General features: G+C 37.0%; 1 protein-coding gene across 1 annotated transcript; it reads left to right on the top strand.

Moving 5' to 3' along the window:
- Window positions 1–304: 304 nt before the first annotated feature.
- Window positions 305–4,255, top strand: LOC142233319 (uncharacterized). The gene has a single exon (XM_075304216.1). The coding sequence runs from the start codon at window positions 305–307 to the stop codon at window positions 4,253–4,255; it is 3,951 nt and encodes a 1,316-aa protein (XP_075160331.1).
- Window positions 4,256–14,627: the final 10,372 nt, after the last annotated feature.

The following is a 14,627-nucleotide window of genomic DNA, read 5'->3' as shown; positions in this document are numbered from 1 at the left end:
ATAGAGAACGCAGCATGCTCCGCTGCCGGACCTCTCTTCCACAGTAAGCAGAGAAATGCATTTGTACATACTCATGCTGAGGAGAACAGACGCGAATGTATGTTGTGTGAGGGTAATTGTAAGAGCTGAAAGATCTCGGAGATGGGAGATAGTAAGAGAATATCAACTATGTAAGCAATGCCTTCGTAAACACTACGGCGCTTGCAGTGGCAGCGTATGTGGCAAAGATGGTTGTCAACTTAAACACCACTCTCTTTTACATAAGACTCAGCCTAACGAAGAAGGGGATAAAAACAAAAAAACAATGGAAGTAAATAGCAGCGAGAACCAAGATAATTTAACTCATTCTTGTAACACACATACTTCGTTCATTCATAACAATTTTTTTAAAATTATTCCTATAACTATTTACGGCAGTGGTAACAAGTTCATGAAAACCTTTGCTTTCATAGATGAGGGTTCTTCTACAAGTCTGATTGAGGAAACTATTATGCACGACCTAAATTTATCAGGTACTATCGAACCTTTATGTTTGAAGTGGACAGGCAATGTGGAACGCAATGAGGAGAATTCTAGACGATTATTCATTAAAATAGCCGGTCCTAATCAAAAGCCATTTGTAGCTGATGTTCGTACAGTTAAGTATCTGGCATTGCCTAGCCAAACGGTCGACATGGAACAGCTTACGAAATCATTTCCCTATTTGAAAAACATTCCCATACAGGGGTACCAAAATGCAATACCTCGTATTCTTATAGGGCTTAACAATGCTAGATTGTGCGTGTCTAAACGTATAAAAGAAGGTAAAGTGAACGAACCAGTCGCCATTTGCACACGGCTTGGATGGTTGTTATATGGTACAATCGGAGCGATCTCGGCCGTGGAATTCAATCATTGTCATATATGCGAATGTAGTGTAGACATTGATAAAAAATTAGACAGTCTAGTTAAACGGTTTTATTGTTTAGAATCTGCTGGTGTAAGCGAAACAAATCAAATAATGAGTGAAGACGATACAAAGGCGATCTCAATTTTGAAAAAGTATACAAAACAGCGACCTGACGGCCACTATGAGACGTCATTGCTATGGCGAAATGAAGGGCAAAGGATGCCCGATAGTTATGACATGGCACTGAAAAGATTTAGGTGTTTGGAAAAGCGATTAAAGTCAAATAAAGATTTGAGTGATACTTTGTGTGCGATTATCAGGGAGTACATGTCCAAGGGTTACATATCTAAAATCACAGATAATGATAAACTGTCTTCGAATAAATTTTGGTATCTTCCTATTTTCCCCGTTTTCAACAAAAATAAACCCGGAAAGACCAGAATCGTATGGGATGCAGCTGCAACGTCGAATGGAGTGTCGCTCAACTCAATGTTATTGAAGGGACCAGACTTGCTGTCATCTCTGCCAGATATTCTCTTCCGTTTCAGACAAAAGGCTGTCGCAATTTGTGGCGATATTGAACAAATGTTCCATCGCATCTTCATAAGAGAAGAAGATCGTAATGTACAAAGATTTTTGTGGCGTTCGGATGACGCTAGTAAAGAACCCGACATATTTATTATGAACGTAATGATATTTGGGGCCTCTTGCGCTCCATGTATTTCGCAATACGTCAAAAATCTTAATGCTGCCAAATATGAAGAACAGTACCCATCGGCAGCGGAGGCAATAGTCAAAAATCACTATGTGGATGATTTTTTGGATTCGGTGGACACGAACGACGAAGCAGTATGTTTAGCGAGGGATGTCAAATATATTCACAGCCAAGCTGGATTTAATATCCGTAACTGGATTTGCAATGAAAGGAGTGTGTTGAAAGAAATTAATGGAGAGGATGATGAGACGTCAAAAGATCTTGACTTATGTGGCGACTTTAGGGTTGAGAAAGTTCTTGGCATATTTTGGAGATCCAATGATGATAGTATAACATTTAAAGTTTCCCCATATATTTTGGAGAGTGATTTATTTCGACTGAGGAAAGCACCAACCAAAAGAGAATTACTACGCATCTTAATGACAATCTATGACCCTTTGGGTCTGATTGGACATTATCTCATGTATTTAAAAATTGTATTACAGGAAGTTTGGCGTAGTGGTGTAAGATGGGATGACGAAGTACGTCCACAACAAATGGCAAAATGGTTGACATGGCTGTCCTTCTTACCTGATATTCAAAATACGAGAATACCACGATGTTTTTTACAAACCTTCAAGTCGAACGCTAACTTGAATGTACAACTACATACTTTTTCAGATGCAAGTGAAAATGCCTATGCAGCTGTGTCATACATCAGAATTTCTGACGTTGTTGTATCCCTTGTTGGATCGAAAACAAAGGTCGCCCCATTAAAGGTAACATCTATACCTCGGCTGGAGTTAATGGCAGCGTTAATAGGCGCACGTTTTGCGAAAATCATTGAACGTAGTGCTACAATAAAAATTCATCAACGATTTTTTTGGACTGATTCTAGAACAGCAATAAGCTGGATCAAATCAGATCATAGGAGATATCATCAGTTCGTTGCTTTCCGTGCTAGCGAGATATTAGAAATTACGGAGTTGAGCGAATGGCTATGGGTCCCAGGAAAGCTTAATGTCGCCGATGAAGCAACTAAATGGAAGAAATGTGGTCCAGACTTATCAAATAATAGCAGGTGGTTAAATAGGCCGGATTTTCTACAATATTCGCAAAGCATGTGGCCGACGCAAATTGAAATTGATAAGGGGACTGATTGCGAACACCGACAACATATCTTAACAATTAACGAAGTTTGGAATCTAATAGATATTAAACGGTTTTCACAATGGCGGCGTGCATTACGAACTATTGCCTACGTTATCCACTTCATAGGGAAGGTGAGAGGGTATAAGTCTAGTTCTCACATAACACAAGATGAGCTCAAAAGAGCGGAGGCCATACTTTTGAATCAAGCTCAAATCGAAATGTATGGCGAGGAAATAGTTCAACTGAAAAAAGGAGATAGCGTAAAAAATACTAGTACAATTTATAAATTATCCCCATTTTTGGCTGGTGATGGGGTCTTACGGATTGATGGAAGGATAGATAGTGCTTCTGTGCCAGATGAGATGAAATACCCTGCCATCATGCCAAAAGATAGTTACATAACCAAACTTTTGTTGACCCACTTCCATAATAGCTATCACCACGGAAACCACGAAACAGCTATAAATGAAATTAGGCAGAAGTACTATATCCCACGGCTTAGAACCACTTTTAAAAAGATAATTCGTAAATGTCAGATGTGCAAAGTAAAAAAGGCACAACCAGCCTGCCCTCAAATGGCAAAGTTGCCTAGGGCACGTCTATCGGCATACGTGGCACCATTTACGTATACGGGGCTTGATTTTTTTGGGCCAATAATGGTAACAGTAAATCGCCATCGGGAAAAACGATATGGGGCACTGTTTACATGCCTGACATTACGAGCTGTTCATATTGAAATAGTACACTCACTGAATACAAGCTCATGCATTCTGGCTGTTCGTGACTTTATCGCTAGGAGAGGAACTCCGAGAGAAATTTTTAGCGATAATGGGACAAACTTCGTGGGTGCAGATCGTGAGCTACGCGAGGCCATAAAACATGTAAACACAAACGTACTAGTATGTCATTTCACAACTGCTACTACGGAATGGAATTTCAACCCGCCTTCGGCACCTCATATGGGTGGGGTGTGGGAACGAATGGTTCGTTCTGTTAAAACAGTTCTCTACAAAATTATGCCAACGAGATCCCCTGATGATGAAACTCTCAAGGGTATGATGGCTGAAATAGAAAACATTATAAACTCTCGTCCTTTGACATATGTTCCAATAGACAATGAAAATCAAGAAGCATTGACACCAAATCATTTGCTTTTAGGAAGCTCTAACGGAATGAAGCCGCTAGCCGAACTCGATGACAGTGGACATGTTCTAAAAAGTAGTTGGTTGGTGACGCAACAATTTGCACAGCGTTTTTGGAAGCGATGGACGGCTGAATATATGCCAACACTCACATGCCGTTCAAAGTGGTTCGAGAAAACTAGCCCTTTAAAAGTTGGTGATTTGGTAATTGTGGTTGACCCGGCCAATCCACGTAACGTATGGCCAAGAGGCAAAGTTGTCAGCACTAAAGTCGCTGCTGATGGGCAAGTCAGAAGTGCGAAGATTATGACTAGCTGTGGAATTTTAGAGAGGCCTGTAGCAAAACTGGCAGTGCTCGACGTGGCTCAGCAAGAGTAGTAAGGCGTCAACGCAACGTTTCGCTATACTAGGGGGAGGTGTTAACGCCACTGTCTCGCATCTATATGTTATCGATTTATACGTTTTATTTATTGTTATCAACTATTTGTGAATTATTTGGATGTGTCAATTGTTCTAAACTAGAGTATGGCGTCCTAGAGCGAAAAGGACGATAATTCGTGACCACCCCCAAAAAGTTGAAAAATCCACCCAAAACCTAAAAAAATTGAAATTTTTATATGAAAAACTTCTTTTGCCCATATCTCCTAAACTAAGCGTCCTACATCGAAAAGGACGATAATTCGTGACCAGCCCCAAAAAGTTGAAAAATCAACCCAAAACCTAAAAAAATTGCAATTTTTATATGAAAAACTTCTTTTGCCCATATATCCTAAACTAAGCGTCCTAGAGCGAAAAGGACGATAATTCGTGACCACCCCCTAAAGGTAGAAAAATCAACCCAAAACCTGAAAAATTGGAAATTTTTATATGAAAACCTTCTTTTGCCCATATCTCCTAAACTAAGCGTCCTAGAGCGAAAAGGACGATAATTCGTGACCACCCCCAAAAGGTTGAAAAATCCACCGAAAACCTAAAAAAATTGAAATTTTTATATGAAAAACTTCTTTTGCCCATATCTCCTAAACTAAGCGTCCTAGAGCGAAAAGGACGATAATTCGTGACCACCCCCAAAAGGTTGAAAAATCCACCGAAAACCTAAAAAAATTGAAATTTTTATATGAAAAACTTCTTTTGCCTATATCTCCTAAACTAAGCGTCCTAGAGCGAAAAGGACGATAATTCGTGACCACCCCCAAAAGGTTGAAAAATCCACCCAAAACCTAAAAAAATTTAAATTTTTATATGAAAAACTTCTTTTGCCCATATCTCCTAAACTAAGCGTCCTAGAGCGAAAAGGACGATAATTCGTCACCACCCCCAAAAGGTTGAAAAATCCACCCAAAACCTAAAAAAATTGAAATTTTTATATGAAAAACTTCTTTTGCCCATATCTCCTAAACTAAGCGTCCTAGAGCGAAAAGGACGATAATTCGTGACCACCCCCAAAAGGTTGAAAAATCCACCCAAAACCTAAAAAATTGAAATTTTTATATGAAAAACTTCTTTTGCCCATATCTCCTAAACTAAGCGTCCTAGAGCGAAAAGGACGATAATTCGTGACCACCCCCAAAAAGTTGAAAAATCCACCCAAAACCTAAAAAAATTGAAATTTTTATATGAAAAACTTCTTTTGCCCATATCTCCTAAACTAAGCGTCCTAGAGCGAAAAGGACGATAATTCGTGACCACCCCCAAAAAGTTGAAAAATCCACCCAAAACCTAAAAAAATTGAAATTTTTATATGAAAAACTTCTTTTGCCCATATCTCCTAAACTAAGCGTCCTAGAGCGAAAAGGACGATAATTCGTGACCACCCCCAAAGAGTTGTAAAATCCACAAAACCTACAAAAATTTAAATTTTTATATGAAAAACTTCTTTTGCCCATATCTCCTAAACTAAGCGTCCTAGAGCGAAAAGGACGATAATTCGTGACCACCCCCAAAAGGTTGAAAAATCCACCCAAAACCTAAAAAAATTGAAATTTTTATATGAAAAACTTCTTTTGCACATATCTCCTAAACTAAGCGTCCTAGAGCGAAAAGGACGATAATTCTTGACCAGCCCCAAAAAGTTGAAAAATCCACCCAAAACCTAAAAAAATTGAAATTTTTATATGAAAAACTTCTTTTGCCCATATCTCCTAAACTAAGCGTCCTAGAGCGAAAAGGACGATAATTCGTGACCACCCCCAAAAAGTTGAAAAATCCACCCAAAACCTAAAAAAATTGAAATTTTTATATGAAAAACTTCTTTTGCCCATATCTCCTAAACTAAGCGTCCTAGAGCGAAAAGGACGATAATTCGTGACCACCCCCAAAAGGTTGAAAAATAAACCGAAAACCTAAAAAAATTGAAATTTTTATATGAAAAACTTCTTTTGCCCATATCTCCTAAACTAAGCGTCCTAGAGCGAAAAGGACGATAATTCGTGACCACCCCCAAAAGGTTGAAAAATCCACCCAAAACCTAAAAAAATTGAAATTTTTATATAGAAAACTTCTTTTGCCCATATCTCCTAAACTAAGCGTCCTAGAGCGAAAAGGACGATAATTCGTGACCACCCCCAAAAAGTTGAAAAATCCAGCCAAAACTTAAAAAAATTGAAATTTTTATATGAAAAACTTCTTTTGCCCATATCTCCTAAACTAAGCGTCCTAAAGCGAAAAGGACGATAATTCGTGACCACCCCCAAAAGGTTGAAAAATCCACCCAAAACCTAAAAAAATTGAAATTTTTATATGAAAAACTTCTTTTGCCCATATCTCCTAAACTAAGCGTCCTAAAGCGAAAAGGACGATAATTCGTGACCACCCCCAAAAGGTTGAAGAATCCACCCAAAACCTAAAAAAATTGAAATTTTTATATGAAAAACTTCTTTTGCCCATATCTCCTAAACTAAGCGTCCTAGAGCGAAAAGGACGATTATTCGTGACCACCCCCAAAAAGTTGAAAAATCCACCCAAAACCTAAAAAAATTGAAATTGTTATATGAAAAACTTCTTTTGCCCATATCTCCTACACTAAGCGTCCTAGAGCGAAAAGGACGATAATTCCTGACCACCCCCGAAAAGTTGAAAAATCCACCCAAAACCTAAAAAAATTTAAATTTTTATATGAAAAACTTCTTTTGCCCATATCTCCTAACCTAAGCGTCCTAGAGCGAAAAGGACGATAATTCGTGACCACCCCCAAAAAGTAGAAAAATCCACCCAAAACCTGAAAAAATTGGAATTTTTATATGAAAAACTTCTTTTGCCCATATCTCCTAAACTAAGCGTCCTAGAGCGAAAAGGACGATAATTCGTGACCACCCCCATAAAGTTGAACAAGTTCACCCAAAACCTACAAAAATTGAAATTTTTATATGAAAAACTTCTTTTGCCCATATCTCCTAAACTAAGCGTCCTAGAGCGAAAAGGACGATAATTCGTGACCACCCCCAAAAAGTTGAAAAATCCACCCAAAACCTTAAAAAATTGAAATTTTTATATGAAAAACTTCTTTTTCCCATATCTCCAAAACTAAGCGTCCTAGAGCGAAAAGGACGATAATTCGTGACCACCCCCATAAAGTTGAAAAAGTCCACCCAAAACCTTAAAAAATTTAAATTTTTATATGAAAAACTTCTTTTGCCCATATCTCCTAAACTAAGCGTCCTAGAGCGAAAAGGACGATAATTCGTGACCACCCCCAAAAGGTTGAAAAAGCCACCGAAAACCTAAAAAAATTGAAATTTTTATATGAAAAACTTCTTTTGCCCATATCTCCTAAACTAAGCGTCCTAGAGCGAAAAGGACGATAATTCGTGACCACCCCCATAAAGTTGAAAAAGTCCACCCAAAACCTTAAAAAATTTAAATTTTTATATGAAAAACTTCTTTTGCCCATATCTCCTAAACTAAGCGTCCTAGAGCGAAAAGGACGATAATTCGTGACCACCCCCAAAAAGTTGAAAAATCCACCCAAAACCTTAAAAAATTGAAATTTTTATATGAAAAACTTCTTTTTCCCATATCTCCAAAACTAAGCGTCCTAGAGCGAAAAGGACGATAATTCGTGACCACCCCCATAAAGTTGAAAAAGTCCACCCAAAACCTTAAAAAATTTAAATTTTTATATGAAAAACTTCTTTTGCCCATATCTCCTAAACTAAGCGTCCTAGAGCGAAAAGGACGATAATTCGTGACCACCCCCAAAAGGTTGAAAAATCCACCCAAAACCTAAAAAAATTGAAATTTTTATATGAAAAACTTCTTTTGCCCATATCTCCTAAACTAAGCGTCCTAGAGCGAAAAGGACGATAATTCGTGACCACCCCCAAAAAGTTGAAAAACCCACCCAAAACTTAAAAAAATTGAAATTTTTATATGAAAAACTTCTTTTGCCCATATCTCCTAAACTAAGCGTCCTAGAGCGAAAAGGACGATAATTCGTGACCACCCCCAAAAAGTTGAAAAATCCACCCAAAACCTTAAAAAATTGAAATTTTTATATGAAAAACTTCTTTTTCCCATATCTCCAAAACTAAGCGTCCTAGAGCGAAAAGGACGATAATTCGTGACCACCCCCATAAAGTTGAAAAAGTCCACCCAAAACCTTAAAAAATTTAAATTTTTATATGAAAAACTTCTTTTGCCCATATCTCCTAAACTAAGCGTCCTAGAGCGAAAAGGACGATAATTCGTGACCACCCCCAAAAGGTTGAAAAAGCCACCGAAAACCTAAAAAAATTGAAATTTTTATATGAAAAACTTCTTTTGCCCATATCTCCTAAACTAAGCGTCCTAGAGCGAAAAGGACGATAATTCGTGACCACCCCCATAAAGTTGAAAAAGTCCACCCAAAACCTTAAAAAATTTAAATTTTTATATGAAAAACTTCTTTTGCCCATATCTCCTAAACTAAGCGTCCTAGAGCGAAAAGGACGATAATTCGTGACCACCCCCAAAAAGTTGAAAAATCCACCCAAAACCTTAAAAAATTGAAATTTTTATATGAAAAACTTCTTTTTCCCATATCTCCAAAACTAAGCGTCCTAGAGCGAAAAGGACGATAATTCGTGACCACCCCCATAAAGTTGAAAAAGTCCACCCAAAACCTTAAAAAATTTAAATTTTTATATGAAAAACTTCTTTTGCCCATATCTCCTAAACTAAGCGTCCTAGAGCGAAAAGGACGATAATTCGTGACCACCCCCAAAAGGTTGAAAAATCCACCCAAAACCTAAAAAAATTGAAATTTTTATATGAAAAACTTCTTTTGCCCATATCTCCTAAACTAAGCGTCCTAGAGCGAAAAGGACGATAATTCGTGACCACCCCCAAAAAGTTGAAAAACCCACCCAAAACTTAAAAAAATTGAAATTTTTATATGAAAAACTTCTTTTGCCCATATCTCCTAAACTAAGCGTCCTAGAGCGAAGAGGACGATAATTCGTGACCACCCCCAAAAAGTTGAAAAATCCACCCAAAACCTAAAAAAATTGAAATTTTTATATGAAAAACTTCTTTTGCCCATATCTCCTAAACTAAGCGTCCTAGAGCGAAAAGGACGATAATTCGTGACCACCCCCAAAAAGTTGAAAAATCCACCCAAAACCTAAAAAAATTGAAATTTTTATATGAAAAACTTCTTTTGCCCATATCTCCTAAACTAAGCGTCCTAAAGCGAAAAGGACGATAATTCGTGACCACCCCCAAAAGGTTGAAGAATCCACCCAAAACCTAAAAAAATTGAAATTTTTATATGAAAAACTTCTTTTGCCCATATCTCCTAAACTAAGCGTCCTAGAGCGAAAAGGACGATTATTCGTGACCACCCCCAAAAAGTTGAAAAATCCACCCAAAACCTAAAAAAATTGAAATTTTTATATGAAAAACTTCTTTTGCCCATATCTCCTACACTAAGCGTCCTAGAGCGAAAAGGACGATAATTCCTGACCACCCCCGAAAAGTTGAAAAATCCACCCAAAACCTAAAAAAATTGAAATTTTTATATGAAAAACTTCTTTTGCCCATATCTCCTAAACTAAGCGTCCTAGAGCGAAAAGGACGATAATTCGTGACCACCCCCAAAAAGTAGAAAAATCCACCCAAAACCTGAAAAAAATGAAATTTTTATATGAAAAACTTCTTTTGCCCATATCTCCTAAACTAAGCGTCCTAGAGCGAAAAGGACGATAATTCGTGACCACCCCCATAAAGTTGAAAAAGTCCACCCAAAACCTTAAAAAATTTAAATTTTTATATGAAAAACTTCTTTTGCCCATATCTCCTAAACTAAGCGTCCTAGAGCGAAAAGGACGATAATTCGTGACCACCCCCAAAAGGTTGAAAAATCCACCGAAAACCTAAAAAAATTGAAATTTTTATATGAAAAACTTATTTTGCCCATATCTCCTAAACTAAGCGTCCTAGAGCGAAAAGGACGATAATTCGTGACCACCCCTAAAAGGTTGAAAAATCCACCCAAAACCTAAAAAAATTGAAATTTTTATATAAAAAACTTCTTTTGCCCATATCTCCTAAACTAAGCGTCCTAGAGCGAAAAGGACGATAATTCGTGACCACCCCCAAAAAGTTGAAAAATCCACCCAAAACCTAAAAAAATTGAAATTTTTATATGAAAAACTTCTTTTGCCCATATCTCCTAAACTAAGCGTCCTAGAGCGAAAAGGACGATAATTCGTGACCACCCCCAAAAAGTTGAAAAATCCACCCAAAACCTAAAAAAATTGAAATTTTTATATGAAAAACTTGTTTTGCCCATATCTCCTAAACTAAGCGTCCTAGAGCGAAAAGGACGATAATTCGTGACCACCCCCAAAAGGTTGAAAAATCCACCGAAAACCTAAAAAAAATTGAAATTTTTATATGAAAAACTTCTTTTGCCCATATCTCCTAAACTAAGCGTCCTAGAGCGAAAAGGACGATTATTCGTGACCACCCCCAAAAAGTTGAAAAATCCACCCAAAACCTAAAAAAATTGAAATTTTTATATGAAAAACTTCTTTTGCCCATATCTCCTACACAAAGCGTCCTAGAGCGAAAAGGACGATAATTCCTGACCACCCCCGAAAAGTTGAAAAATCCACCCAAAACCTAAAAAAATTGAAATTTTTATATGAAAAACTTCTTTTGCCCATATCTCCTAAACTAAGCGTCCTAGAGCGAAAAGGACGATAATTCGTGACCACCCCCAAAAAGTAGAAAAATCCACCCAAAACCTGAAAAAAATGAAATTTTTATATGAAAAACTTCTTTTGCCCATATCTCCTAAACTAAGCGTCCTAGAGCGAAAAGGACGATAATTCGTGACCACCCCCATAAAGTTGAAAAAGTCCACCCAAAACCTTAAAAAATTTAAATTTTTATATGAAAAACTTCTTTTGCCCATATCTCCTAAACTAAGCGTCCTAGAGCGAAAAGGACGATAATTCGTGACCACCCCCAAAAGGTTGAAAAATCCACCGAAAACCTAAAAAAATTGAAATTTTTATATGAAAAACTTCTTTTGCCCATATCTCCTAAACTAAGCGTCCTAGAGCGAAAAGGACGATAATTCGTGACCACCCCCAAAAGGTTGAAAAATCCACCCAAAACCTAAAAAAATTGAAATTTTTATATGGAAAACTTCTTTTGCCCATATCTCCTAAACTAAGCGTCCTAGAGCGAAAAGGACGATAATTCGTGACCACCCCCAAAAGGTTGAAAAATCCACCCAAAACCTAAAAAAATTGAAATTTTTATATGAAAAACTTCTTTTTCCCATATCTCCTAAACTAAGCGTCCTAGAGCGAAAAGGACGATAATTCGTGACCACCCCCAAAAAGTTGAAAAATCCACCCAAAACCTAAAAAAATTGAAATTTTTATATGAAAAACTTATTTTGCCCATATCTCCTAAACTAAGCGTCCTAGAGCGAAAAGGACGATAATTCGTGACCACCCCCAAAAGGTTGAAAAATCCACCCAAAACCTAAAAAAATTGAAATTTTTATATAAAAAACTTCTTTTGCCCATATCTCCTAAACTAAGCGTCCTAAAGCGAAAAGGACGATAATTCGTGACCACCCCCAAAAGGTTGAAGAATCCACCCAAAACCTAAAAAAATTGAAATTTTTATATGAAAAACTTCTTTTGCCCATATCTCCTAAACTAAGCGTCCTAGAGCGAAAAGGACGATAATTCGTGACCACCCCCAAAAAGTTGAAAAATCCACCCAAAACCTAAAAAAATTGAAATTTTTATATGAAAAACTTCTTTTGCCCATATCTCCTACACTAAGCGTCCTAGAGCGAAAAGGACGATAATTCCTGACCACCCCCGAAAAGTTGAAAAATCCACCCAAAACCTAAAAAAATTTAAATTTTTATATGAAAAACTTCTTTTGCCCATATCTCCTAAACTAAGCGTCCTAGAGCGAAAAGGACGATAATTCGTGACCACCCCCAAAAAGTAGAAAAATCCACCCAAAACCTGAAAAAAATGAAATTTTTATATGAAAAACTTCTTTTGCCCATATCTCCTAAACTAAGCGTCCTAGAGCGAAAAGGACGATAATTCGTGACCACCCATATAAAGTTGAAAAAGTCCACCCAAAACCTTAAAAAATTTAAATTTTTATATGAAAAACTTCTTTTGCCCATATCTCCTAAACTAAGCGTCCTAGAGCGAAAAGGACGATAATTCGTGACCACCCCCAAAAGGTTGAAAAATCCACCGAAAACCTAAAAAAATTGAAATTTTTATATGGAAAACTTCTTTTGCCCATATCTCCTAAACTAAGCGTCCTAGAGCGAAAAGGACGATAATTCGTGACCACCCCCAAAAGGTTGAAAAATCCACCCAAAACCTAAAAAAATTGAAATTTTTATATGAAAAACTTCTTTTTCCCATATCTCCTAAACTAAGCGTCCTAGAGCGAAAAGGACGATAATTCGTGACCACCCCCAAAAAGTTGAAAAATCCACCCAAAACCTAAAAAAATTGAAATTTTTATATGAAAAACTTCTTTTGCCCATATCTCCTAAACTAAGCGTCCTAGAGCGAAAAGGACGATAATTCGTGACCACCCCCAAAAGGTTGAAAAATCCACCCAAAACCTAAAAAAATTGAAATTTTTATATAAAAAACTTCTTTTGCCCATATCTCCTAAACTAAGCGTCCTAGAGCGAAAAGGACGATAATTCGTGACCACCCCCAAAAAGTTGAAAAATCCACCCAAAACCTAAAAAAATTGAAATTTTTATATGAAAAACTTCTTTTGCCCATATCTCCTAAACTAAGCGTCCTAGAGCGAAAAGGACGATAATTCGTGACCACCCCCAAAAAGTTGAAAAATCCACCCAAAACCTAAAAAAATTGAAATTTTTATATGAAAAACTTGTTTTGCCCATATCTCCTAAACTAAGCGTCCTAGAGCGAAAAGGACGATAATTCGTGACCACCCCCAAAAGGTTGAAAAATCCACCGAAAACCTAAAAAAATTGAAATTTTTATATGAAAAACTTCTTTTGCCCATATCTCCTAAACTAAGCGTCCTAGAGCGAAAAGGACGATAATTCGTGACCACCCCCAAAAAGTTGAAAAATCCACCCAAAACCTAAAAAAATTGAAATTTTTATAAGAAAAACTTCTTTTGCCCATATCTCCTAAACTAAGCGACCTAGAGCGAAAAGGACGATAATTCGTGACCACCCCCAAAAGGTTGAAAAATCCACCCCCAAAAGGTTGAAGAATCCACCCAAAACCTAAAAAAATTGCAATTTTTATATGAAAAACTTCTTTTGCCCATATCTCCTAAACTAAGCGTCCTAGAGCGAAAAGGACGATAATTCCTGACCACCCCCAAAAAGTTGAAAAATCCACCCAAAACCTAAAAAAATTGAAATTTTTATATGAAAAACTTCTTTTGCCCATATCTCCTAAACTAAGCGTCCTAGAGCGAAAAGGACGATAATTCGTGACCACCCCCTAAAAGTTGGAAAATCCACCCAAAACCTAAAAAAATTGAAATTTTTATATGAAAAACTTCTTTTGCCCATATCTCCTAAACTAAGCGTCCTAGAGCGAAAAGGACGATAATTCCTGACCACCCCCAAAAAGTTGAAAAATCCACCCAAAACCTAAAAAAATTGAAATTTTTATATGAAAAACTTCTTTTGCCCATATCTCCTAAACTAAGCGTCCTAGAGCGAAAAGGACGATAATTCGTGACCACCCCCAAAAGGTTGAAAAATCCACCGAAAACCTAAAAAAATTGAAATTTTTATGTGAAAAACTTCTTTTGCCCATATCTCCTAAACTAAGCGTCCTAGAGCGAAAAGGACGATAATTCCTGACCACCCCCAAAAGGTTGAAAAATCCACCGAAAACCTAAAAAAATTGAAATTTTTATATGAAAAACTTCTTTTGCCCATATCTCCTAAACTAAGCGTCCTAGAGCGAAAAGGACGATAATTCGTGACCACCCCCAAAAGGTTGAAAAATCCACCCAAAACCTAAAAAAATTGAAATTTTTATATGAAAAACTTCTTTTGCCCATATCTCCTACACTAAGCGTCCTAGAGCGAAAAGGACGATAATTCCTGACCACCCCCGAAAAGTTGAAAAATCCACCCAAAACCTAAAAAAATTTAAATTTTTATATGAAAAACTTCTTTTGCCCATATCTCCTAAACTAAGCGTCCTAGAGCGAAAAGGACGATAATTCGTGACCACCCCCAAAAAGTAGAAAAATCCACCCAAAA

Source organism: Haematobia irritans, chromosome 1 (genome assembly GCF_050003625.1).
Source record: "Haematobia irritans isolate KBUSLIRL chromosome 1, ASM5000362v1, whole genome shotgun sequence".
Taxonomy (NCBI): Eukaryota; Metazoa; Arthropoda; class Insecta; order Diptera; family Muscidae; genus Haematobia; species Haematobia irritans.
Note: the sequence above shows the minus strand (reverse complement) of the source record. Positions and strands in the feature narration are given on the sequence as shown.